Raw genomic sequence first — 25,991 nt, forward strand, 5'->3', positions numbered from 1 at the left:
CTGCTCCCTGGGGCAGAAGTCCACCCAGAAAACTAGGACGGTCTTGGAGGCAACAGGAGTTCCGAGCACACGGCTCTTGTGGGTGAGTGAGTTAACAGGCAAAATCTAGGAAGAGAGGAAACCGCAGGCACCAGATAGCCTCAAAGCAGTGAGGGGCCAGCTACCCAGGCACACCAACAGCCTGGCTCAGGGGCTGTGCTGCAGCCCATCCGCAAGTGCGAAAACACCCTCCACAGCTAGAAACTACTGTCCACGGGGATTCAAGTTCTGCTTTTAGTTTTAATTTTACAAGAGGATGGATCTTTTTTTTGTAAAAAAAAAAAAAAAAAAATTCAAGTAATACACAAAATTATAAGGTAGTAAAAATTCCATCAGCCAAAAATAATCACCTTTAATATTCTGACAAATAACTTTCCAGATATGAATGGGTATCTGTGCATACATAGACACATATTATATAAAATTACATATAACTTATATATTAAACATCACCATATGATACCTTCTGTTCTGTAACCTCTTTTCCCCCAAAGACATGGTCCATTTTTTTTTTCTTTTCTTTGTTTTTTTTTCATTAGTTGGAGGCTAATTACTTCACAACATTTCAGTGGGTTTTGTCATACATTGATATGAATCAGCCATAGAGTTACACATATTCCCCATCCCGATCCCCCCTCCCACCCCCCTCTCCACCCTCTGGGAAGATCCCTCTGGGTCTTCCCAGTGCACCAGGCCTGAGCGCCTTTCTCATGCATCCCACCTGGGCTGGCGATCCGCCTTACCATAGATAATATACATGCTGTTCTTTCGAAACGACATGGTCCATTTTTGAGTGAATACATGGGGTCAGGTACAGAAATGTGGCCACGACTTAGAGAAGAAAGAACATCATCTGGAGGCTGGATGGACACGGTTTAAATCCAAGCTTGGCAGTTTACTAGCTGGCTGGCTTGGGACTCACTAGCCCCTGGGAATCTCAGGTGTATGAACCGGGAGATGACCAAACTGCTTGGTAAGGTTGTTAGAAAGATCAGTAAGTACACACTTAACTTCGTCTTTCTTTGGTCTATAGATACATTTGTGTTATTTTTTAGATTCCACTTAGAAGTTATATAATATTTCTCTTTCACTACCTGACTTAGTATCATATTCTCTAGGTCTATCCACACTACGGCACATGGCAATATTTCATTCTTTATTGTGGCTAAGTAACATTCCACTGCTCGTGTGTGTGTGTGTGTGTGTGTGTGTGTGTGTGTGTATTATATGCCACATCTTCTTAAATCCACTGTCTGTTGAGGGGCGCTTGGTCCTCAGGTTGTCTCCATGCCTTGGCTATTGTAAACAGTGCTACGATAGACACTGAGATGCACGCATCTTTTTGAATTAGAGGGTTTTTTCTTTCCAAATATATATCCTGGAGTGGGATTGCTGGATCATACAGTAGCTCTATTTTTAGTTTTTTAAGACACTTACATACTGTTTTCCTTAATGTCTGTACCAATTTACATTCCCACCAACAGCGTAGGAGAGTTCCCTTTCCTCCACACCCTCTCCAGCATTTATTATTTGATGATAGCCATTTTTATTACTAATGTTCTCACCTGCTTAAGGAAAGAAGGAATTACCAAGCAATGATTCTAATCCCGTATTCGGATCCATCCTGGCCTCTTATCTAGCACCTGTTCAACCTTAGAGAGGGTGACAGTGTACAGGGTGATTCTGCCCCGTCAACAGGCATGCCCACGCTTGCTAAAATCTCCCTAAAACAGTTCTACTTAACTAGAATCATTTCTGCCTTAACCTGAATCAAAACACATTCCTTGAGGAGTACAGCCATAAAACGTGATAAACACACAGACACCTGAACAGCTATCAAATAAGTATCTGAATTTCATTCAATTTTCTTTTAAAATAGCAAAGCAAATACTTACAAGGGAGAGCTACTTCAAAGAAGAAAAAGATTAGGGGAAAGTGATCATTCAAATGAACTTAAGAAAAATCCTATTTCCTCACCCAAACCCTTACTCAATGCTGAAATTTCAGCAGAAGCTGAAATCTTATGACAAAAATGACAAGATTAAGGTGAAACTACCATAGATAGTGAGATTAGCAGTTAACAGGCAATATTCCCTTTGGAGAGTATTCAATACTATATACCAAGGGCCCTAAAAAATGTTGATTTCTTCATCCCACTGATTCTACTTCTTGGAGGGTTTCCTAATAAAATAATCCTCGATATTAAAGAGAAAAAGAGAGAAATAGCTGAAGACATAGATTGTCCTCATATTATAATTTATAACAGGGAAATGCATAATATACAGTAAGGGAAACATAAAAAGAGAAAATATCCAAACTTATCAGGATAGTTAAATAAATTAAGATAGACTTACCAGACAGAATTATAAAGACTTTAAAATTTGTTTAAAAACAAAAACCAAGCATGGAATAGCAAATATGAAAGCAGCAGCAGGATAAACAGGAAGGAATAAACATCTCCAGACTCCTCACACTAAGTCAGCTGGATTCAGTAGATAAAAGAAGAATTCCCTCCCAAGAACTGGCCTCTCCAGAAGAGGGAGCAGGGCAGGGGGAGGCCAAATGGACAGACTCTGGGAACCTGGGGGCAGGGAGGGCCACACACTGGGGGTCCTGGGAACAAGCCCATGGGCACAGTCAGGTCGGCTCTCCCGGCCTGATATTATGAAATGAGAAGCTCACACACGGAGCACTAAGGCCAGAACTGGATTTCTGGGCATGCATCCAACAGAGCCTGGCTCCCTGTATCCACCAACACGTGGCAAGAAGGGCCAGGTGCTGCCCGGGACAGACTCACCTGGAGGTAGATTGCTGCCTCTTGATAAATCATCTCCCAGTCATGTCCGGTGGGGCTGGAGGGGGAGTTTTCGCCCTTTAAGCTCAGACTGGGGGCCTGGGAGTCGTGGACGGTATATTTGCCTCCAACTGCAAGAGGAGATTCACTTACAACCCAGGTTTGAGAGAAGAAAAAGACACCATTCACCAGAGAGAAGGCTGGCAGTCATTCACATGCTCTCATTCATATCCTATTATATAAGTCAATACCATCTTGTACACACTTGGGCTTCCTGGTGGCTCAGGCAGTAAAAAATCCACCTGCAATGCAAGAGACCTGGGGTCGATCCCTGGGTTGTGAAGATCCTCTGGAGAAGGACATGGTAACCGATTCCTGTATTTTTGCCTCGAGAATCCCCATGGTCAGAGGAGCCTGGCGGGTTACAGTCCATGGGGTCCCAAAGAGTCAGACACGACGGAGCAGCTAAGCACACGTAAGTCTACACATGATCCCATGTATTAGACTGGCTGAAAAGGTCGTTTGGGTAACATATTTTGGCAAAAACCAAATGACCTTTTTGGCCAACCCAATACTAAAGACAGCAAGAATAGTATGTCTAGCAAAAACGCTTTTCTGACATGGATGGACCTTGAGGGTATTATGCTGATGTGGAATCTTAAAACTAAAACAAGCTAGTGAATACAACAACAAAAACAGACTCATAGTTACAAAGAACAAACTAGTGGTTTCTATGCGGAGAGGGAAGGGGGAGGGGATTAAGAGGCACAAACTACTATGTATAAAATAAATAAACTACAAGGATATATTGTGCAGCAAAGGAATATTTTATAACTATAAAAGGAGCATAACCTTTAAAAATTGTGAATCACTACATTATACACCTGAAACATAGAATGTTGTATATCAACCATACCTCAATTAAATTTTTCTTTCTCCTGTTAGGTGAAAAAAGCAAGTATTAAAAAGCATACACCCAGTGCTATCGTTTGTGTAAATAAGGGAAAAAAACAAGAAAGCACAGAGATATCTACTTATCTTAACGGAAGAAATAGGAAGAGTAAATTAGAACTTGATGAAATTGATTACCTACAATGGATGGAGAGAACAGGGTAGAAGCCACTCAGAGGGAGTGATCTTTTTGATGACTTTTGACTTGTGTAAGCATGTTAATATACTACCTTGTCAGAAAAATAAAAATAACTGGATTTGTTCCCTGGTGCAGGGTCATCCGTGGCTCTTCCCTGGTGAGACCCATGCCCTTTCCTCCTGGTAACTCAGTCCTGTCTGTCTTTGAAGAGTGTCCACTCCCTACTTTCTGTCCTTATTCTTCAGCTCTGGCCAACTCCACCCCGGCAGCTGATCCAGTGCAATGAGATCCCCTCCACCCCCGACCCCACCGCACCCCCACCCCCAGTCCCACCCCAGACAGGTATTGGTTCAGCCAGTGGCGCTGACCGAAGTCTAGCCAATGAGGGTGAGCCTAGAACTTCTCCAGGACCAGTTTTGAAAGGGGTGTGTGTGTGTGTGGAGGAATTGGGGAGCTCTTTCCCTATTGCTGCTGGAGGCTGCCTCTGCCACCAAGTGGGGAAGACCTGCCTGAGTTACACCCACGGGATCGAGCTGTGCCCGACATTTACCTCAGAGCATTCCCAAACTCTGAGCCCACAAAGACCCTTTTATACCTAAGCCTCTTTGAGTTGGGCTCGCCACAGCGCTCAAGTATGTCCGTTGATACATGCCATGGCGTCGACAAACAAGTCTCAGCTTTTAATTTTTTTAAGTTTTTATTTATTTATTTATTTTTTTACTGTTTATTTATTTGGCTGAGATGGGTCTTAGTTGTGGCACTCGGGATTTTTAGTTGTGCCATGTGGGATCTAGTTCCCCAACCAGGGATGGAACCTGGGCCCCCTGCATTGGGAGGGAGGAGTCTCAGCCACTGGACCACCAGGGAAGCCCCATGGATGGACATTTAGACCACTGCCAATGTTTGGCTATTTCAAATGAGGCTGTTATGAACATTCATGTATAGGACTTGGTATGGATGTAGGTGTTCATTTCTTGGGGGTAAATTCCAAGGGGTGAAATAGCTAGATCACCCATTTAACTTTTCACAAAACTACCAAACTGTTTTCCGAAGTGATTGTACCATTTACACTCCCACTCGCAGTAAATGAGAGTTCTAGGCCTTCCACTTGCGTATCACCAATTGATATGCTCACTGCTTTAAGTCTTAACTATCCTAAAATATTGTGATTTTACTGCATTGTTTTAATTCCAATGCTTTTAATTTGCATTTCCCAAGAGACTAATAATGTTGAGCATCTTTGCATATGCTTAGTTGCCATTTGCACAACTTAACTGAAGTGTCTCCACCTCTTACCTGTTTATTATGTTATTTTCTTCTTTTTTTAAATTTTGAGTCACATATATGCATATATATATAATGCAGTCTATAAATATACAAATCTTTGTCTCTGATTATAATATATACTCCAGTTTTGATTATTTCCTTGGATTACTGATTATTGTAGCTTTTTCCATTCTTTTAATCTCTTTGTGTCTTTTTATTTAAACTTTGTTTCCTGTAGGCAGCATAAAGTTTGGTCTTGCTTCTTTCCTCCAGCTTGAAAAACTCTGCCTTTTAATTGGAGTATTTAGATTATTTACATTAATGTAATTACTAATATGGTTAGGCATAAATATATCATCTTGCAATTACTGCATATTTGTCCCACCTGTTCTTTGTTCTCCTGCCTTTCTCCTCCAAGACACTTCAATTAAGTACCTTCCTGAGGCCATGCAGTTGGTGAGAAGCAGGGCTTGGATACCAAATAGGCTGGTTAGCTCCTAATTGGTAGGTTGCAGACACAGTGCCTGATGAACTATGGATGGAGGTTTGTGACATTGTACAAAGGAGAAAAGGAAAGATATACCTATTTGAATGCAGAGTTCCAAAGAATAGCAAGGAGAGATAAGAAAGCCTTCTTCAGCTATCAGTTCAAAGAAATAGAGGAAAACAACAGAATGGGAAAGACTAGAGATCTCTTCAAGAAAATTAGAGATACCAAGGGAACATGTCATGCAAAGATGGGCTCAACAAAGCACAGAAATGGTAGGGGCCTAACAGAAGCAGACGGAGAAGGCAATAGCACCCCACTCCAGCTCTCTTGACTGGAAAATCCCATGGACGGAGGAGCCTGGTAGGCTGCAGTCCATGAGGTCACTAAGAGTCGGACTCAACTGAGCGACTTCACTTTCAGTTTTCACTTTCAGTTTTCACTTCTCCTTTTGGAGAAGGAAATGGCAACCCACTCCAGTGCTCTTGCCTGGAGAATCTCAGGGACGGGGGAGCCTGGTGGGCTGCCGTCTATAGGGTCACACAGAGTCAGACATGACTGAAGTGACTTAGCAGCAGCAACAGAAGCAGAAGATATTAAGAAGAGGTGGCAAGAATACACAGAAGAACTGTACAAAAAAGATCTTCACGACTCAGATAATCATGATGGTGTGATCACTCACCTAGAGCCAGACATCCTGGAATGTGAAGTCAAGTGGGCCTTAGGAAGCATCCCTACAAAGTTAGTGGAGGTGATGGAATACCAGTTGAGCTATTTCAAATCCTGAAAGAAGATGCTGTGAAAGTGCTGCACTCAATATGCCAGCAAATTTGGAAAACTCAGCATTGGCCACAGGACTGGAAAAGTCAGTTTTCATTCCAACCCCAAAGAAAGGCAATGCCAAAGAATGCTCAAACTACTGCACAATTGTATTCATCTCACACACTGGTAAAGTAATGCTCAAAATTCTCCAAGCCAGACTTCAGCAATACGTGAACCATGAACTTTAGAACCGTGAACTGTTCAAACTGGTTTTAGAAAAGGAAGAGGAACCAGAGATCAAATTGCCAACATTCGCTGGATCATTGAAAAAGCAAGGGAGTTCCAGAAAAACATCTGTTTCTGCTTTATTGACTATGCCAAAGCCTTTGACTGTGTGGATCATAAAAAACTGTGGAAAATTCTGAAAGAGATGGGAACACCAGACCACCTGACCTGCCTCTTGAGAAACCTTTATGCAGGTCAGGAAGCAACAGTTAGAACTGGACACGGAGCAACAGACTGGTTCCAAATAGGAAAAGGAGTACGTCAAGGCTGTATATTGTCACTCTGCTTATTTAACTTATATGCAGAGTACATCATGAGAAACGCTGGACTGGAAGAAGCACAAGCTGGAATCAAGATTGCCGGGAGAAATATCAATAACCTCAGATATGCAGATGACACCACCCTTATGGCAGAAAGTAAAGAAAAACTAAAGAGCCTCTTGATGAAAGTGAAAGAGGAGAGTGAAAAAGTTGGCTTAAAGTTTAACATTCAGAAAACTAAGATCATGGCATCTGGTCCCATCACTTCATGGCAAATAGATGGGGAAACAGTGGAAACAGTGACTGACTTTATTTTTCTGGGCTCCAAAATCATTGCAGATGGTGATTGCAGCCATGAAATTAAAAGACACTTACTCCTCGGCAGGAAAGTTATGACCAACCTAGACAGCATATTAAAAATCAGAGACATTACTTTGCCAACAAAGGTCCGTCTAGTCAAGGCTATGGTTTTTCCAGTGGTCATGTATGGATGTGAGAGTTGGACTATAAAGAAAGCTGAGCACCGAAAAATTGATGCTTTTGAACTGTGGTGTTGGAGAAGACTCTTGAGAGTCCCTTGGACTGCAGGGAGATCCAGCCAGTCCATTTTAAAGGAGATCAGTCCTGGGTGTTCATTGGAAGGACTGATGTTGAAGCTGAAACTCCAATACTCTGGGTACCTGATGTGAAGAGATGACTCATTGGAAAAGACCCTGATGCTGGGAAAGATTGAGGGCAGGAGGAGAAGGGGATGACAGAGGATGAGACAGTTGGATGGCATCACCGACTCAATGGACATGGGTTTGGGTGGACTCCGGGAGTTGGTGATAGACAGGGAGGCCTGGCCTGCTGCGGTGCATGGGGTCGCAAAGAGTCGGACACGACTGAGCAATTGAACTGAACTAAACTGAACTGAATGCCTCTCAAGGAGCTTCCCAGGTGGCGTTAGCTGTAAAAACCCACCTGCCAATGCAGGAGATGTAAGAGATGCGGGTTCGATCCCTGGGTTGGGAAGATCCCCTGGAGGAGGGTACAGCAACCCACTCCAGTATTCTTGCCTGGAGAAACCCCATGGTCAGAGGAGCCTGGCAGGCTACAGTCCATAGTGTCACAAAGAATCAGACATGACTGAAGTGACTTTGCATGCATGCATGCATGCCTCTCAAGAATTGGAAACCCAAAAAGGAGGACAAGGTATGACTGAAAGGATTAAAAATATGGCAGCTGTTCCATCGCATCTGACTGCAGTCGACCCTTCTCATTCTGGTCCTGCTCTCCCAACACCAGGATCTCCTAACTCTGATCTCCATGCCCATTTCTGAAAGAACTGAACCCCAGGTGGAGCCAGGGGAAGGTCAAAACCACCTTCTTCCACCCGCTCACATGGATCAGGAAAGCGTGAACCCAAATGTGACTCCTGAGCAGGAGAAAAACACAGGCAGGCAGCTGGCTGGCGCTGGGATCTTGGGTGCCTGCGCTGAATCCTCCATGCCCTCCACACGGCAGGAGCTGGTGCCCGGGACACAGCGGTCCTAAGTAAAGAGCGGTGCTGGTGCAGGGTGGGTGGCGATGGTTGGCACAGATGGCAGAGGACATTAGTGCCGTTTTCCCAGCCTGAGCTAGACATAAGTATCTGCGTGAGCCCCTTGGAGATCCCCCGCTGTGAGCCCTCTCAGCCCTTCCTCTCATGTGTGTGTGTGTGGCGGGGGGGTGGGTTATCAAAGCAAATTGAGCTACCCGTGGGGCCAGCCCTGCCACAGCTGGTGCAGAGCCCAGCCGCCTGGATCCTGCTGACTACCAGAAGACTTCCACCAAGGCTGCCGTGGTGGAAGGAGCGGGTGACAAGGGTCTTTCTTAGCACACGTGTCTCACCCCCACCCTAACGAACCTCAGTCCTATAAATCTATGTAGCTCAAACCTCATCAATCCGGCTTCTGCTGAAATAACAAACACACTTCCAGGGCATATTCTGTGTGCCAGGCTACTGTCAGCATGATAATATTTATCATTGTAAATTTCATCCTCACAATAACCCTATGAAGTAGCTACCATTACTGTGTCCATTTTACAGGTGAGGTACAGGAAGCCCAGAGAGACCTGTGAACTCACCCAGGCTTCACACATTTTTAAGGTCAGCAGGGTCCATGCAGAGAATCCCCATGCTTAACCAAAGTGCAGGGACTGCAAAGAGACCAAACTCGTCCATCCTAAAGGAAATCAACCCTGAGTATTCATTGGAAGGACAGATGCTGAGGCTAAAGCTCCAATACTCTGGCCACCTGATGTTAAGAGCCGACTCATTGGAAAAGATCCTGACGCTGGGAAAGATTGAAGGCAGGAGGAGAAGGGGGTAGCAAAGGATGAGATGGTTGGATAGATAGCATCACAGACTCAATGGACGTGAATTTGAGCAAACTCTGGGACATAGTAGAGGACAGGGAAGCCTGGAATGCTATAGTCCACCGGGTCGCAAAGAATTGGACAGGGCTTAGCGACTGAAAAAATGGACTACGGGGTTTCCCTCCATGGACTCTGGAGGACTTTCTGTGTCCACCATAGAAAGGATGAGTGTCAGGTCCAGGGTCTTAGAACGGATGACACTCAGGTCTAGAACGGGTTGGAGAGACCATTTAACTAAATGCCCGTCTCTTAGAGACGGAGGTCATAGCAGAGAGTGTACCTGTGTACGGGGCTGATCCGTCAGCCAGCCAGCTCTAGCACCCGGGCCTCCTGGCCACTGTCTATAGAGGTCTCCCCACCACAAACTCTGGTCACTCACCCCTCACTAGAGTAATGTGGATGGTGGTCTGCCACAGGGTAACCACTGCTGTGTGCAGCCCTGAGTGAGACAAACCAAAGAGAATAAGTGACTGGGCCTCCACAGATCATCATTCCCATTGGCCAGAGCTCTTGGGATGAGCCAGTGAGGGCATGAGTGATCGGTGGACAGGCGGAAGGTCTTGATCGGCTGGGGAATATTTTTCTTGACCTACAAGTGCTGAACAGAATGGCTGTACCTTGGCTTCCCACATGGTGCTAGTAAAGAACCCACCTGCCAACGCAGGAAATGCAAGAGATGCAGGTTCAATCTCTGGGTCAGGAAGATCCCCTGGAGGAGGAAAGGGCAACCCACTCCAGTATGCCTGCCTGGGAGATCCCATGGGCAGAGGAACCTGGCAGGCTACAGTCCATGGGGGTCACAAAGAGTCAGACACGACGAAGCACAGTACAGGCAGAGAACCCCAGGGCAGGAGAGGCCCCAGGGATTCAGGAGGCTCATCCCCTCACGTCCCCCCTCATTCATCATGTGGAGTGACTCCCCCATATACTGTCTGCACTTTCTCAGCCCCTCACCCCACCAGGCACAGCCCTTGCTGCTGGTCTGGCTCCCCGTCCTGCCCATCTCTTCTCTATGCTGGTCAGAGAAATCCTTTGGTGTGTGTATGCACGTGTTTTAAGTAAACTTTTTAGTTCAGTATAACAGTAATCCTTAAAAAACCTAAGTCAGGTGGTAGCACTCCTCTGCCCAAAACATGCCACCCCTGCCTCCAGCTCCTGAGAAAACTCAGAAGTCCTCCTCTGGGGGGAGAAGGTCCTATGGAACCTGGTCTGAGACATCTCTGCTTTCATCTCATCCCAGTCACCCCTCACACTGGCCACACCAGCCTCCTTGTCCTCCTGGGACGGGCCTGGAACATTCTACTAAGGGCCTTTGCACTTATGCGCCTTCAGCCCTGCCCCCGGATCTTTGAATGGCTGGCCTGGTCACGTCTCCCAGGTGTCCACCCAAAGGTCATCTTACAGAGGCTGCCTTTGGCCTCCCCGGTCACACCGCCATGCCCCGGCCCCCTCACATGGCCCCCGGCTTCCTCCCGGGCTTCTATCGCTGCCTGGGAGGGGAGCATGGACTTCAATCGTGGGCCTGCCTGGTGCCTGCTTCCCTGCCTCGAGTATCAGCTCCATGGGCTTTTGTCTCGGTCACTGTGGTATCCCCAGAGCCCAGAACAGGGCCAGGCAAGATGTGCAAAAGCTCCACACACATATCTGAACAGAAATGAAATGAAAGATGCCCCAAAGATGACAGAAGCACACCCACCGTGGTGGGCAGACTTCGTCCGGAGCACAGTGGGGAGTGCCCTCGGGTGGTTAAGAAGGGGTATGACATGACCTCTCTGCCTTTTCCAAAGATCCTTCTTAGGAGGATTTGTGCAAGAGGGACAATTTTGCACAAGAGTAATTCAGGCAGAACCTTGAAAAAAGGAAACAGGTCTCAAAGAGCTGAGGAGACAGGACAGAGAATCCTTCCCTCCAGCAGGGGGGACTTTGTTCATTGCTTCTGATCGATCAACCTTCCCCTTGCTCAGAACACAGAACTTGGCTGGCTTTCCGATGCAAAGCCTGAGCGCCTGTTTGTGACTGTGATGCGGGGACAGGGCTGAAAGGCCCTTGGTGACAAGGGCTGCTGCAGGGCGTTTCAAGAAGGCCCCAGGTGACTTCCAAGAGCCCCCCGCCCCCAGGAGATCCAGGCAGGAGCAGCTGGGGAGCCACATTTAGGGATCACGGAAAGGGTGACATGGAAGGCAGGAGCCATGGTCCAGTCCGCTCCTTGCACATGCAGTCTTCATGCAGAGGCGGTGGGCAGCCCAGTGGCCAAGACCAGAAGCATTTCCCCTGCGCTGCCAAGAGGAGGGGGTTGGGGACTGTGGGACCTAACTCTTTTTTTTTTTTAATATATTTATTTGGCTGCACGGGGTCTTAGTCTGTGCCATGTGGGATCTAATCCCCTGACCAGGGATGGAAGCCAGGGCTCCTGCAATGGAAGTACAGAGCCACTGAACCACCAGGGAAGTTACCTTTTCTGGAGGGGGGTGGGGGGGAGCGGCTAACTCCAAATTCCCTGCCCCGTTCCCTTTTTCCCACTTCCCAGGTTGGAGAAGTGGCCAAAGAAGCAGTGGAAACCCTTCAGCCCCCAAGTGCCTTCTTGTTGAGGATGAAGAATGCTCAGAGGGTCAGCGGCCTCCCAAAAGGAAATATGGCTAGGGTAAATCAGAGGAGAGGGGAGGGGAGGGGGCTGGTGCAAGGGGGGCAGGTCAAAGGTCAGGCTGTGGACCTGTAGTTCAGACAGGGGGCACGTATCCCGCGGGCTTCCTCGGAGTGAACTCCCTTGGAGCAGGAGGTGAGGCTGTTTGGGAACCCCAGGGACCCCGGACTGATCACTACTGAGCATGATGTCCCAGGGGACGGTCTGTCTCCGCGTCACTGTGGAGGTCCCTGCATCACGCCCACTGGATCTGCTCCAGGTCACACCTGGGGAGCCTCAGACCCCGCTGACGGTGCGCGCCCACCTGCCCTGGCAACCCGGAGCCCGGCCCTGGCCTATTCCTAACCACCTGGGCTGAATCTGCACTTCTGGGGAGAAACAGCGCCACCCACCCTGCCACCACCTCCAGGTAAAAAGTGGGTGATGCAACTTTCGAGGCATCTCCTGCACAGGGAGAGACCAGACAAGGCCGTCTGGAGGGCTCTCACACAGCACGCCGGGTCCACCCCAGCCTGCGATCGGGGACCTGCCCTCACGCCGGCGATTACATCAGAGACCAGCATGTCCGATCTCCAATCCTGCACCACCTCTGGTGCCACACTCACCCACAGCCAGGTCAAGGCATACCGCAAGGGCTCAGCTGGAGGAGACGGGATGACCTCTTCACGGAGCTGTCGGGGAGCTGGCCCTCCGCTGCCTCCTCCAGGGAGAGGACGGCTGGCCCTCGCCTCTGCATTTCTGCCCTTCCTGGGAGACAGCTGGCACTGGGAGGAAGGAAGTGGGGGAACAAGATACACGGCAGCACAGGAGGGCGGGAGCGGCAGTCTTCCTGGCTAACTCCTTGGCTCCTAGAAGCCAACCAGCTTCTCCGCTCCCGGGAGGTTTGAGAAGGGCCAGAGACAGCTGAACACTCTTGGCAACCAGGAACTTCCCACTCTGCGCCTCTGGGAAAAGTCACCCCCTCCCCAGCCCCTGAAGAGAAAAACACTTTGTTCTGTACTCTGGGTGTCCTGGGCAAAGAGCTCTCCTGTAAAGCCAGCCTGCAGCCTTTTCAGGCCCCACCGACCTTCGCCACTAAACATTTATGCAACACCTACTCCTAAACTCCCCTCCCTACATCCTGGCAATAAGCCCAGGGAGCCGAACGTGGAGAATAAGGAACAGAAAGAAAACGGCTGAATTGGCAGGCGGTGGAATACAAAACAGCGTAACTACAACCACAACAACAAAAGCTGCCTCCAAGTAGGAGAGGCGTTCCCCACACGGAGGACAGGCAGATAAACCAGGATGACCTGTGTGCACAGATGGTAATGCTTCCTCCACGCTGATGTAACAGGGCCCAGACGCTCCCTGCAAAACAGCTGGCGGCTTTGCATGCAGCCTCTCAAACGGCCCTGCGGGGAATCCAGGGTTTCCGTTCGCTGGAGCACAGCGTGCAGCCGCATCGAGGTGGCTCTGGGTAAACAGAAACAGTTTCCATATGCCGGCTATAAAGCCGTGCCAGGGAGGACAGGGAAAGGACAGGCGGGGACGGAGGGCTTTTGTGGCCCACCCCCCACATCCAGCAAGCGCAGGGTCTGCTAGGGCTGGGTAGGCCACTGGGGCCTTCCTTGAGGGCCTGGGCAAGAGGGTGCTTTGGATAAAAGGCATATGAGCTCCTCGTGCAAGACAGCTCTGATCAGAAAGGATGTGAGGCGGTGACAGTTCTTTTGCAGGTTAACACTGAGGTCCCTCTCTCCTTTCAATCCTGTTCCTTTTATTCTCCTTCTCTTACATGTACACAACCTCATGCATTTCTGCCCACCCCCCACCCTTCTCTCTCTCTCTCTCACACACACACACACACACACACACACACACACACAGGCATGCATATACCGTGCACATCCTCTTCAAGACAGAACATAGCCCCAAGACTTCCCTGGTGGTTCAGTGGTTAAGACTCGTGCTCCCAAAGCAGGGGGTCTAGATTCAACCCCTGGTCAGGGAACTAGATCCCACATGCCTCAACTAAATATCCTGCGTGGCACAACTCTAAGACCCACCATAGCCAAATAAAAAAAAAAAAAAAGAGAACGTAGCCCTGAACATCCAAGTTCTCTCCCATCTGTGCCCCTCCCCGCCCCTGGTTCACGATCTTAATCCCCAGAGGCTCAGCTTCTTCATCCATTAACTGGGACCTGTGCCAACTGTGCTCTCGGCATCTCAGAGACGAATGCAAAAACCCACAAAGCACTTGTAGCCCTCCAAATACTGGCGCCCACCAGAATGACAACGAGCCATTGCCCAACCGTTTGCCAGTTGTCACTGAGAGCCCCACTCCATGGGGGAAAGAAAAAAGCTTTTTTCATCAGTGCCAACCCGAGTGGCACTGATGAATTTTCCAGGCACGCGTTGCCACCCCGCTTCCGTGCGGGTTCTTTAAAGGACCCCTGGATAAAAATCAGGCAAAAGACACCGTGCCAAAAGACAGTAGAGCGTGTATTTCCTTCTGCTTAGGATTTCTCTGCTGGTGACTGACTACACGATGGTGTGGGAGGTAGACCCGTGTCATCCAGGCATGTTAGGAAAGGCTGTGAACCCTGGCAGAACCCCGGGCTAATAGACCGACCTCCAGAAAAGCAAGAGCTGGCGCATAGCCCTTCAAGTTGAATCGCTGGCCTCAGGCCCAAACCTTGTCCTGCCAAAGGCTTTAGCCAGAGGAGGAAAGGAAAGATGAAAGGCTCACCCAGGCCGGTACTCAGTCAGGCATTATTCTAGGAGGAAGCCCTGGTTTGGAAGCAGTCAGGATTACACCCTGTGCCACCTCCAACTTTGTTTCCGGCCAGCTCACAGGGACCTAAGTGGCCAAATCCAGGGGGATTCCCTGTAGATACACAAGGCCTGCCATGGAAGGGCGTGGAGCTGGTGAGAAAGTTGAGAGCAGCGGCTGTAAACAGAGGAGGTGAAAAGGCAGGAGGGGTGAAGATTAGAAATGGCAGACTCCTGGCAAGGGCCAGGAAAATAAGCACCCCTTGGTAATTTAGGGTAGCAATGGCAGTCCCAGGGGCCCAGCTCCAAACTGGCCACACAGGGCACTCGCATACTGAGGCTGCAAACGAAACCTTGAAAGCAAGTCTCTGGTCTTAATAAATCATGCAGTTATTTGGGAGAGAAAAAGGGAGTGGGAAAGACATTTTTCAAAGGCTGACCTTCTAGATGCAGATAAATGTGGTTTCATGTGAGGAGACATTTATTTCTTACCTACAGTATACCAGGCACTAGGTTAGGTGTTGGATTTGAAAAAGTAAAACCATGGGCTTTGTCTTCAAGAAACTCACAGTCAGGAGGCCAAAGAAGGGATGATTCTGGGGCATTAAAGGCATTTATTACAGCAGTCTAGAAAATGATGTGACCGCAACTACTGTCCATGAGGGTTGGAGGGAAGAGGCAGACAGAGATTCAGGGGCCATATCTGTGCCAGTTCTATAGGATGAAGGATGAAAAGATGTTCCAAAAAGGGCTGGGGATGGGGTGAGGGCTACCTTCCAAAAACAGGAAGGTCATGCATAAAGCACAGAAAAGCGAATAGCAGGAAGTGTGTGATGGTGTTTGAGTCACCAAACTGTGTCCTACTCTTGTGACCCCATGGATTGTAGCCCACCAAGCTCTTCTGTTCATGGGAAACTGCAGAGGTTTCAGTAATCCTGAAGCTTAAAGGACCAAAGATATAAGGCTGATACATACAAATGACGGCAAGAATAGCAGTTCACACTCAGTTAATTCCCCTAAGTATAAAAAAGCCCCATGAACCAGAGACTATTACTATCTCCAATTTCCAGAAGGGAGGAAACTAAGGCCCAGAGAGGCTAAGTGATTTTTCCAAGGTCACAGAACAAGAAGGGGCAGCGCTAGATTCGAGCCCAGCAGCCTGGCTCCTTTGTGAAGCAGGAGCGGCGGGCAGGCTGCAAGCCATGAAAACGAGACTGGACTTGAGTCACTGGGTTTTAACAGAGAGCAGCTGGACCAGTTGTGACGAGCGGAGATATGCGGGCCAGTCAGGTTGCCTTGGTTTCACAGTAACTCCATCTACATTCTGCGAAGGCAAAAACGTAGGGTCCTTTCCCCAGGGGACTCATGGTGAGCTCACATTTACAGAGCAGTTAACTCGCCAGGAGCCCCCTGGGGTCACTTCCATTGTCTGATGGTCCTCACCACCTGCGCGTGGAGAAAACCTCCTCTGGCCGCTGCTACACAACCCACCATCACCCTCTGCCGAGGCAGAGACAGAGGGAGGGGTTTGCCAGATGCCAGCAGATAGTCTCTTGGTGGGGCTGGAAATGATTTCCACGTCCTTGAAACTGTGTATTTCAAGGCTTGACTTGGAAACTGTACTTCCAAGTACAACTGTACTTCAACAGGAACTGTACTTCCTAAGCCTGGTCCACTGGGTTTATTATGAAAGAGAAGGCTTTGACTCCCACTGAAAACTCATCACAAAGCATTTATTGAGCACCTACCATGTGCAGAGTGTATGGGATGCTTTGAGAAAACATCTGTAAAGGTTCCATCCATCTCAAAGACCTACGCTTCTCTCTCTCTCACACACACACACATACACTCACTCACACACATACACACACAGAAAAACATGCAGACTCCCCTGTGTTTATCCAAGGAAGAGTATAGCACCTGTGTGAACATCTGTCCCACATTCACTTGGAAGCACTGGAAATGCTAATTGTGAAATGCACAGGGGTGGGGCCAAGAGCAAATTGAGACAAAGGCATACTTCCCTGGCAGTCCAGAGGTTAAAACTTCGCACTTCCAATGCAGGGGGTGCAGGTTTGATCCCTGGTCAAGGAACAAAAATCCCACATTCTGTATGGCGTGGCCAAAAAATATTAACAATAAAAGTAAACTAAAATGAGGCTTCTATTTTAAACAAAGTGTGTGCTTACCCACTGAAAAATTTTTTACTTTTGTAACTTTTTGTTTTCACACGTCTCAACAAATTACTAGGTTGGAGGAAGCTTTGACAGACAGCTATGAAATTGTATTCTGTGGCTACTGTTTAGTTGCTCAGTCATGTCCAACAACCTTTTGCGAGCCCCTGGACTGTAGCCTGCCAGGCTCCTCTGTCCATGGAATTTTCCAGGAAAGAATACCGGAGTGGGTTGCCATTTCCTTCTCCAGGAGGTCTTCCCAACCCAGAGATCAAACCTGCATCTCCTGCATTGGCAGGTGGATGGATTCCTTACCACTGAGTTACCTGGGAAGCCCCACTGAAAAAAATGTTTTTTAAATGGAGACAAAGGCATTGTCCACTGCAAGCTGGGGCTCCCTGGGTCTCTGCAGGGGGTCAGCGGATGAGCAGTGCTCAGAGGAACAACCCTGGCTGTAAGACTCCCTCTCTACTCAGGTACTGATCAGAGGTCTGCTCTAGCCCGTGCCTGGGAACACTTGGGGGACTGGCTAGACCCAGATCCCATGACCACTGGCCACACCCCAGCATCTGGATCTGCTGTGAGCAGGAGGCTATGCTCAGAAGAGCAGCAACAAGGGGCAAAGTGGCCAGCCGGGAGACACAGAGCTCCTTTGCGGGGTGACAGCTGGGAGGAAGTCTACGTCCTGCAGAGTTTGATGGCCTGGGCACGCCACTTCTCCAGGGACCTGGGTTGGGCTGGCTGGCGCTGCTCCCAGGGAAGCCGGCAGGGCCTCAGAGTCTGAGTGGTCAGTGGCCAGGCCCTGGTCTCAGCCTTCTCTTCCTCTTCTTCAGTTTCATTTTCCACCGAGTGGGGAAAACAGCTCAAAAGAGGCATCGTGGGGACTTCCCTGGTGGTCCAGTGGTTAAGACTCCACCTCGCAATGCAGGGGACATGGGTTTGATCCCTGGTTGGCGAGTTAGGATCCTGCAGGAGCAACTAAGCCTTCGGCTCCAACTACTAAATCCATGAACCACAACTAGAGCATTCGTGTGCCTCAAAGAAAGATCCTGAAGATGCAACGAAGATCCCGTGTGCCAGAACCAAGACCTGGCCAGCCAAGCAAATAAATAATTTTTTTTAAGGGACGTTGTGAATAAAGAAAAATACAATAAAGGCTAAAAAGCCATCCTAAAGAGCAGGCAGGAGGTAGAGTTACTTGAGGTGAATTGTTCCTGCAGTGCACCTGGATGTTCGAGGAAGTTAACATATAGTTCCCCATTTGCCACAACAGAATCCCTAAGAAAACCCAAACCCCAATTACCAATCCATAGAGGAATATAATAAAAGGAAGGGCAAGCTCAAGTCCTCGACTCAGAGAGACTGGAAATTGTCTACTCATGGACTCAAGGAGGGGGTCATTACTACTTTGTTGAAAATGAAACCCTGACACTTTACTGTTAAGAGGTTTTCCACTTACTGAGTTGGTACCTGGAATGTTACCTGAAATTTCCTATGTCAACCCTGAATGGAGACATTTTTATCCCCATTTTACAGACGAAGAAACTGAAACTCAGGGAGAAACCGAAGCTTAGCTCCTCATTCAAGGTTGCACACTTGCTAAGACCAGACACTGGAAATTCAACCCCATCCTTTGCTGTAGACCAAGAGACTCTAAAGAAACATTAGAATGCACTAGATTATCAGCCCGTGTTATCACTCCACCAATACACATTTCTAACCACCTGAGGATTCTCCCAAGCCCTTTCCCCATCTCCAGACTGGGGGGCTCCTGGCCACCCCAGGGCAGTGTCTGAACTCCAAAAGGAAACAGGCAGCAAAAGCAAACAGGTCAAGCGGCCTCAAGGCTGAGTGAGCTCTGTGACTGAGGAAGTCTGAGCCCTGTGGAGGCAACCAGACAGGCTCCGGGGTGTGCAGACAGGCTCCGGGGTGCACAGTACAAGCTGCCGTTCGAAACAAGGCAGGCCGGCCAAGTGTGAACAGCAGAGCTGGCAAGAGGGGACCCTGGGGTGTCACAGAGAGAAGGCATCACGCTTGTCCACGACCACCCACGGGTGAAAGCCAAGGCACCCGGCAGCTTGGAGCGGCTCCAGGCCATTAGCCAGTGCTGAGCACAATGGCTCTGCCCGAGCTGGTTTCCAGCAAGAGCTAAAAGCATAAGAAAAATAAATAAATAAAAACCCAGTCTAACAAAAAGAGAGATTAGCAAGAGGGAAAGGCAGCTTACGAGGGGAGGAGTGGTGGTGGGTGAGTTCAGAGGTGGGGGAAGGTGAGACCTGGGCTGACATGGAAATTATGGGCCATGTGGGGCCCTGGAGAGTTCCAAAAGCAGAGACCAAAGACATGCCCCAGGCTGGCTGCTCCTAGGGGAAGCAGAGGCCAGGATCCACCTGGGCTATTTCTGACCTAATTACGTGGGGATGAGTCTTCTGGTCAACCCAGTGGCTTCCACAGGCTGGTTTAAGATGTAACAAACAAAGTCTCTTGGGTGTCTGGAGAACCTGGTGACTCATTCCCAGATCCCTTACTTCACACATGTCTGTTTACTAGGTGTCCGGGGTGTGTGCAGGAAAGACATGGTCCGTGCTTTTGCAAAAACATGTGCTCCCAGAAAGAGGCACAACACATTAGGACCCAAAACAACAGCTCCTACTTAGACGTTCCTGTCTTGTCCAACCAGCCCACCCCAAACGGGCATCATGGAGACACGAGAAAGAAATCCACCAACAGGTTAAACCCTGATCAAGAGGAACATGGCTGGGGGCTTCCCTGGTGGTCCAGTAGCTGAGACTCCTAATACAAGGGGCCTGGGTTCGATCCCTGGTCAGGGAACTAGACCTCACATGCTGCAACTGAGACATGGAGCAGCCAGAAAAGTTAAAAAAAAAAAAAAAAAGGAACATGGTTTACAAAACCCATCTCAATACTGGATGAACTAAGGGGTATTAATCATACTATGAAAGGATGCTTTGCCAAACTCAGCTGTCCTGCTCATATTTTAAATCATCTACTTCACCAAATTTTCCTTTTCTCGTAACCTTTAGGAATCCGTCATGGCACAAAGAAAACTGATTCAGTACATGAGACATTAATCAAATCTATCACGTGCAGGTGCTGGGGAGGGAGTGGGCCTCCGCGCAGCTACTCGAGGATTCAAAGGTGCAGAACTGCAGTCGGGACCCTGGTCGGTTAGGGAGGGTCAGGGAAGGCTCCATGGAAACAGAGGACCAGATCTTCAGCTGGAGAAAGCTGAAGGGGGATGGATCAGGAGCAAGAGACAGTAGCCAATGGGGAGTTTTGGTAGTGAAAGTGGTTCAAGTAAAAAAAAAAAAAAAAGCAAGATTGTGTGACCGTCAAACAAATGAGATGACAGTGGAACTTACCTGCAGTGCAGGGGTTAATACTTCATGCTTCCAATGCTGGGGGCATGGGTTCAATCCCTGGTCAGGTAACTAAGGTCTTGCACAATGTATGGTTTGGCCAAAAAGTAAACAAATAAATGAGATGGTATGAGAAGCCCCATAGTTAAGACTTTTGCTTGTTTGTTCTGATTACTGAGGGGGTGGAGTGAAGGAACAGGGGCCAGTCAGGCAGGGGTGTAACTGAGAGTGATGTTCTCGTGGCCTGGAAAGTGCTGGGGCCACTACCAGGTGGGTGGGGCGAGGCTGGGAAGGTGGATCAGAGGGCTTGGCCTTCAAGGGCTTCATTTTCAATTGATCCAAGAATTGGGCCTAACTCTCACCAAGTGATGAAAGTGAAAGAGGAGAGTGAAAAGGTTGGCTTAAAACTCAACATTCAGAAAACTCAGATCGTGGCATCCGGTCCCATCACTTCATGGCAAATAGATGGGGAAACAATGGAAACAGTGAAAGATTATTTTTTGGGCTCCAAAATCACTGCAGATGGTGACTGCAGCCATGAAATTAAAAGACGCTTGCTCCTTGACAGAAAAGCTATGACCAACCTAGACAGCAATATTAAAAAGCCGAGACATAACTTTGCCAACAAAGGTCCATCTAGTCAAAGCTATGGTTTTTCCAGTAGTCATGTATGGATGTGAGAGTTGGACTATAAAGAAAGCTGAGTGCCAAAGAATTGATGCTTTTGAACTGTGGTGCTGGAGAAGACTCTTGAGAGTCCCTTGGACTGCAAGATCAAACCAGTGAATCCTAAAGGAAATCATAAATATTTCCGTCCAAAATATATTTTTTGAGCTCCAAAATCACTGCAGATGGTGATTGCAGCCATGAAATTAAAAGATGCTTACTCCTTGGAAGGAAAGTTATGACCAACCTGGATAGCATATTTAAAAGCAGAGACATTACTTTGCCAACAAAGGTCCATCTAGTCAAAGCTATGGTTTTTCCAGTAGTCATGTATGGATGTGAGAGTTGGACTATAAAGAAAGCTGAGTGCCGAAGAATTGATGCTTTTGAACTGTGGTGTTGGAGAAGACTCTTGAGAGTCCCTTGGACTGTAAGTAGATCCAACCAGTCCATCCTAAAGGAGATCAGTCCTGGGTGTTCATTGGAAGGACTGATGTTGAAGCCGAAACTCCAATACTTTGGTCACCTGATGTGAAGAGTTGACTCATTTGAAAAGACCCTAATGCTGGGAAAGATTAGGGGCAGGAGGAGAAGGGGACGACAGAGGATGAGATGGCTGGATGGCATCACTGACTCAATGGACATGGGTCTGGGTAGACTCCGGGAGTTGGTGATGGACAGGGAGGCCTGGCGTGCTGCAATTCACGGGGTCACAAAGACTTGGACACGACTGAGCAACTGAACTGAACTGAACTGAAATATTCATTGGAAGGACTGATTCTAAAGCTGAAACTCCATTTCTTTGGCCACCTGATGTGAAGAACTGAGTCCCTGGAAAAGACCCTGATGCTGGGAAAGATTGTAGGCAGGAGGAGAAGGGGACAACAGAGGATGAGATGGTTGGATGGCATCACCGGCTCGAAGGACATGAGTTTGAGCAAGCTCTGGGAGTTGGTGATGGACAGGGAAGCCTGGCGTGCTGCAGTCCATTGGGTTGCAAAGAGTTGGACACAACTGAGTGACTGACCTGAGAGCCTGGAGGGAGAAACATTCCTTCTGGGTAAGGCCTGAAAATAGAAACGGCATGTCTGTGATCTGAGACCAAGAGGGCACCATGGGCCTGCCTGCCTGGACGTGCACGGGGCACGCAGCATTCCAGCAACACCGACGATGAACGAGGCCCACTGCCCCACTATCTGCCCCGGAAGGTCACTTCCTGCCCCACCCCTTGAATTACACATCTGAATGGGGATACTCTCACTTCACAAGGGCTCTTTGGAGCCACCATCTATGTAAACATTGCTGCGCACACAGTCACCAATTGCAATCAACTGTAATAGGGCTTAGGACTCCCCTGGTGATCCAGCAGCTAAGACTCCACGCTCCCAATACAGGGGGCCTGGGTTTGGTCCCTGGTCAGGGAACTAGATCCCACATGCCGCAACTAGGAGCTGACATGCAGCGACTAAGACCTGGCACAGTCAAATGAATAAATAAAAATATTTTTTAAAACTGTAATAGGTTTACAGTGTTGCTGCCTACGACAAGAGAGAAACGAGACTGGCTCTGGGGAAGACTTCTACTTTGAGGTGGTACAATAGATGCCCTGATTTGCAGCTTCTGGACTCACCTTTGAGCCAGGATGCAGGGGTAGCACCCACAGAGCAGTAAAGGGAGATATTTGCACGTGTCGGTCCCAACGCAGGCTTAGCCACCATACATTCACCTGGGAGACTCCGCGAACATAACTGATTCTTCCAGGGAAAAACAAAGCCTCTAAATCTTGCCTTGGAAAAAAAAAAGATGCAAGGGCTTCCCTGGCGGTCCAGTGGTTAAGAATTCGCCTGCCAATGCAGGAAGACAGACACAGAAAGAGAGAAAAATGCCCGATCTGGCTTGATTGCAAAGCTGAATGAAATCTGGTCTCTCTTCTGTGAAGCACCAAGAGTCAGGGACAAGAGGCCCCAGCCAGTTCTGAATCTCCCGGCACTCAGAACCCGAGTTTCCCCGAACAGAAGAGCGAGAGTTTCCAGAGCTGCGGCCGACACTTCCCGGCTGCGTGGTCCTGGGTAAGTTTCAGCCTCTCTGGGTGTCCGTTTCCGCAGCTGTCAGAGACAGATGCTGAACCAACAGCACAGCTCTGCTGGGAGGACCCAGTGACAGACAGCACAAAGTGCTTTCAGACGCTGCCCGGCACATGATGGGGGCTCAATACCCGGGAGCCGTTATTTTTACTGTGAATGACCCTGCGCAGCTTGGACTGAGGGGGAGAGAAGGGAGAGTCAGGAAACAATCAGAGAAGTCAGCCAGCAAAGGGAGTCCAGGGGGCTCCCTTCACAGGGGGTATGGGGGCGGCCTGGGGACCAACTTTCCTCCAGGGGCCTGGGGGGGTATGGGCCGGTGGGGCAGAGGTGATCCCTTGGTGCTTCGTCTGGGTTTCCTTCCAGGCCCACCGAGCTGTGATCTGTGAGGCAGCCCCGGGCAGGACACGGCAGCCAGGAGCCATCAGAGCCCCGCCTCCCCGCTCCCTCCCTGACTCAGAAGCTGAGAAGTTGACTGTTCTGCCTCACCAAGCGCTCTTGGAGCAAATGTGAACGCAGAGCCCCCTAAGGGGACGGGAAAGAGCAACGGAGCCCTGGCTCCAGCCCGCACCCAGCTGCCACTGCTGCCATTCCGACGCGGCAGCTTCTCTGCGTGCAGAGCGGGGAGATGGCATGTCATGGCAGGGGGGCCCGAGGCAACAGACAGGATCCCCACGAAGACTCAGAGTGGGGAGGAGGTGAAAGGCTTCAAGTGTCGCTCACCAGGCTGGAAACCGGCGTGCTGGGTGCTTGCGCGTTTTAATTGGTGCCTCTGCTGGCCTGGAGACATGACATTCTGTCTCAGCGAGGCCCTGGGAAAGCCAGGGGGCCAACTCCAGCAGAGCCAAATGCCCAAGCTCCCTGGGGGGCTGGGAAAACCTGAGTGCTGTTCGGTCTCCAGCTGCCGTGCTGCCTCCCCTTCCCCGCTTGGTGGTAGCCACCTGCCGGGCCGGCAGCAAGGCAAAGGACTCAGTTTTTGGCCTGGGTTCAGGATTCCAAGAAGCCCAGTCTCTGGGCATGACAATAACGCCTAGAACTGGCTGAGCATCCATCACGGGCATCACACGTGTGATCTCACTAAGTCCCCACAACAGCTCTACTGGAAGATACTATCGTGATCCCACCCTACAGATGAGGAGGCTGAGGCTTGGAGACGCTAAGTCCCGTACTCGCCTAGGACAGGAAGCTTGCAGTTCAACTCCAGAGCCCGAACACTTAACCACTCCACCGCCCAGGGTATCACGGGAGACAAAAGCTACCTGGGTCCTTGGGCTTTACTTTCTCTCTGGCGAGTGTGCTGGGGAAGCTCGGTCAGAGAAAGAACCGCAGACACTGATTTCTGTGATGGAGAGCCTGCCTCAGGGTTAGGCCTCCCCTGGCTATATAGCCCCACTGCTCTCTCCCAGCTCAGGCTGGCCATGTCTGCCCTGGGGCCAACATGATGGAAATGGGTGCCAGCTGGTTCTGGCTGCATGAAAACCCTGGAAAGGGAGCCAGGGCGTCCACTGTATGTCGGCCCCTGCAAGGGAGCAGTGACCCACCTTGATGGAGATGGCCCACCTTGATGGAGATGGGTGCCAGCTGGTTCTGGCTGTATGAAAACTCTGGAAAGGGAGCCAGGGTGCCCGTTGTATGTCGGCCCCTGCAAGGGAGCAGTGGTCCTCCACCTTGTACTGGGTCCTGGGTAAGTGCCGATGAAGTCTTAGGAATCAGGGTGAAGGAGGCAGAGGGGTCCTGTTACTCTATCACCTTAGGTCTTATCCCCACATGACTTGTCACCAGGAAACCATGAACCACCCAGCGCCAAGCTATCGCGTGAGACAAAGTGCCCTGCTCCAGCCTCAGCCCCGGCCTTGCCCACAATCCCTTCATCACCCAGACTATCACCAGATAGTACAGGCCCATCTTAGGCAGCGGTCGGGCTTAAAGGCAATAAAAAGGTAAAAGCTAAGAGTGAACAGAACTCCCCAAGAAGATACTTTGTATGGCCCACCACATTCATACTCTACAGTCCAGGGACAGTTCAGATCACTGACTGATGCGCAGTGCAGACAGCAGGCTATCTCTAAACCACACTGTCAAATGCCAACCCCACTGACTATTTTCAAGGTTACCCCTAATTTCTAGGCTTTAAATACCTCAGCTCATACCTGCCTCCTTTATCAACCTGACATCTCCTGCCTGTGAGTCATTCATTAGCATTTCAGTTGCTATGTTTATAGCCCAGAGATGTTTTAAGTCTTGGATACCATCCATCCTTGCCCAAATAAGGAAAAAAAAAAAAAAATCCAAGCCCCCTGGTTTCCTATAGGGACAATTCCCCAGCTTGGAGCATCCCTAGCATAGGGTCAAAGGTCACAGGCAGCACAGCCAGATTCCTGGGGACCTCACTAAGGAAAGGGCAGGAGTGCTATGGACTGAATTATGTCTCCCTAAAATTTCTATGTTGAAAGTCTCACCCCTAGGGCCTCAGAATGTGATGGTATTCAAAGAACAGAGCCTCTAAAAAGGTAATTAAGGCAAAATGAGGTCATAGGGGTGGGCCCTAATCCAACAGGAGGGGTAGCCTTATACGAAGAGATCAGGACACAGACTGAGGACGCGGTGAGTAGCCAGCTGTCCGAAAGAGGCAAGGAGAAGAGGCCTCAGACACACCAGCCCTGCTGACACCTTGCTCTTGGGCTTGCAGCCTCCAGAGCTCTGAGCCCATGCAATCCCACTGCCGCGGAATTCTGTCATGGCAGCCCGAGCGCACAGGGACAGGAGGGTGTGGGACGCAGCCGGGGGAGGTGCTAGGAACAGCTGCCGGTCGGGGTGGAGGCCCAGGCTCAGTCAAGGCTCCCAACCTCAGAGAGCTGGCTTAGCTCTCAGCGGCTGCTGTGCCCATGTAGCTGCCAACTCCGCTGAAGGCGTCG

At 49.4% G+C, this 25,991-nt stretch overlaps 1 protein-coding gene across 7 annotated transcripts in view; it reads right to left on the reverse strand.

The window, feature by feature from the left end:
- TPCN1 (two pore segment channel 1) overlaps window positions 1-25,991 on the reverse strand; it is a 71,161-nt gene that overhangs the window by 30,323 nt on the left and 14,847 nt on the right. For 4 of the 7 annotated variants that reach the window (XM_065903959.1, XM_065903960.1, XM_065903957.1 and 1 more), the window contains one exon: window positions 2,837-2,964. The exons of 1 other annotated variant lie outside the window; for it this stretch is intronic. In XM_065903959.1, coding sequence (XP_065760031.1) covers window positions 2,837-2,964 — 128 coding nt within the window. Of the gene's footprint in view, window positions 1-2,836; window positions 2,965-12,629; window positions 12,649-20,332; window positions 20,387-25,991 lie in introns of those variants that run through there. 2 more of the 7 variants (XM_065903963.1, XM_065903964.1) reach the window with 2 other exon arrangements.

The sequence above is a fragment of the Muntiacus reevesi genome, chromosome 13, assembly GCF_963930625.1.
Source record: "Muntiacus reevesi chromosome 13, mMunRee1.1, whole genome shotgun sequence".
NCBI lineage: Eukaryota > Metazoa > Chordata > Mammalia > Artiodactyla > Cervidae > Muntiacus > Muntiacus reevesi.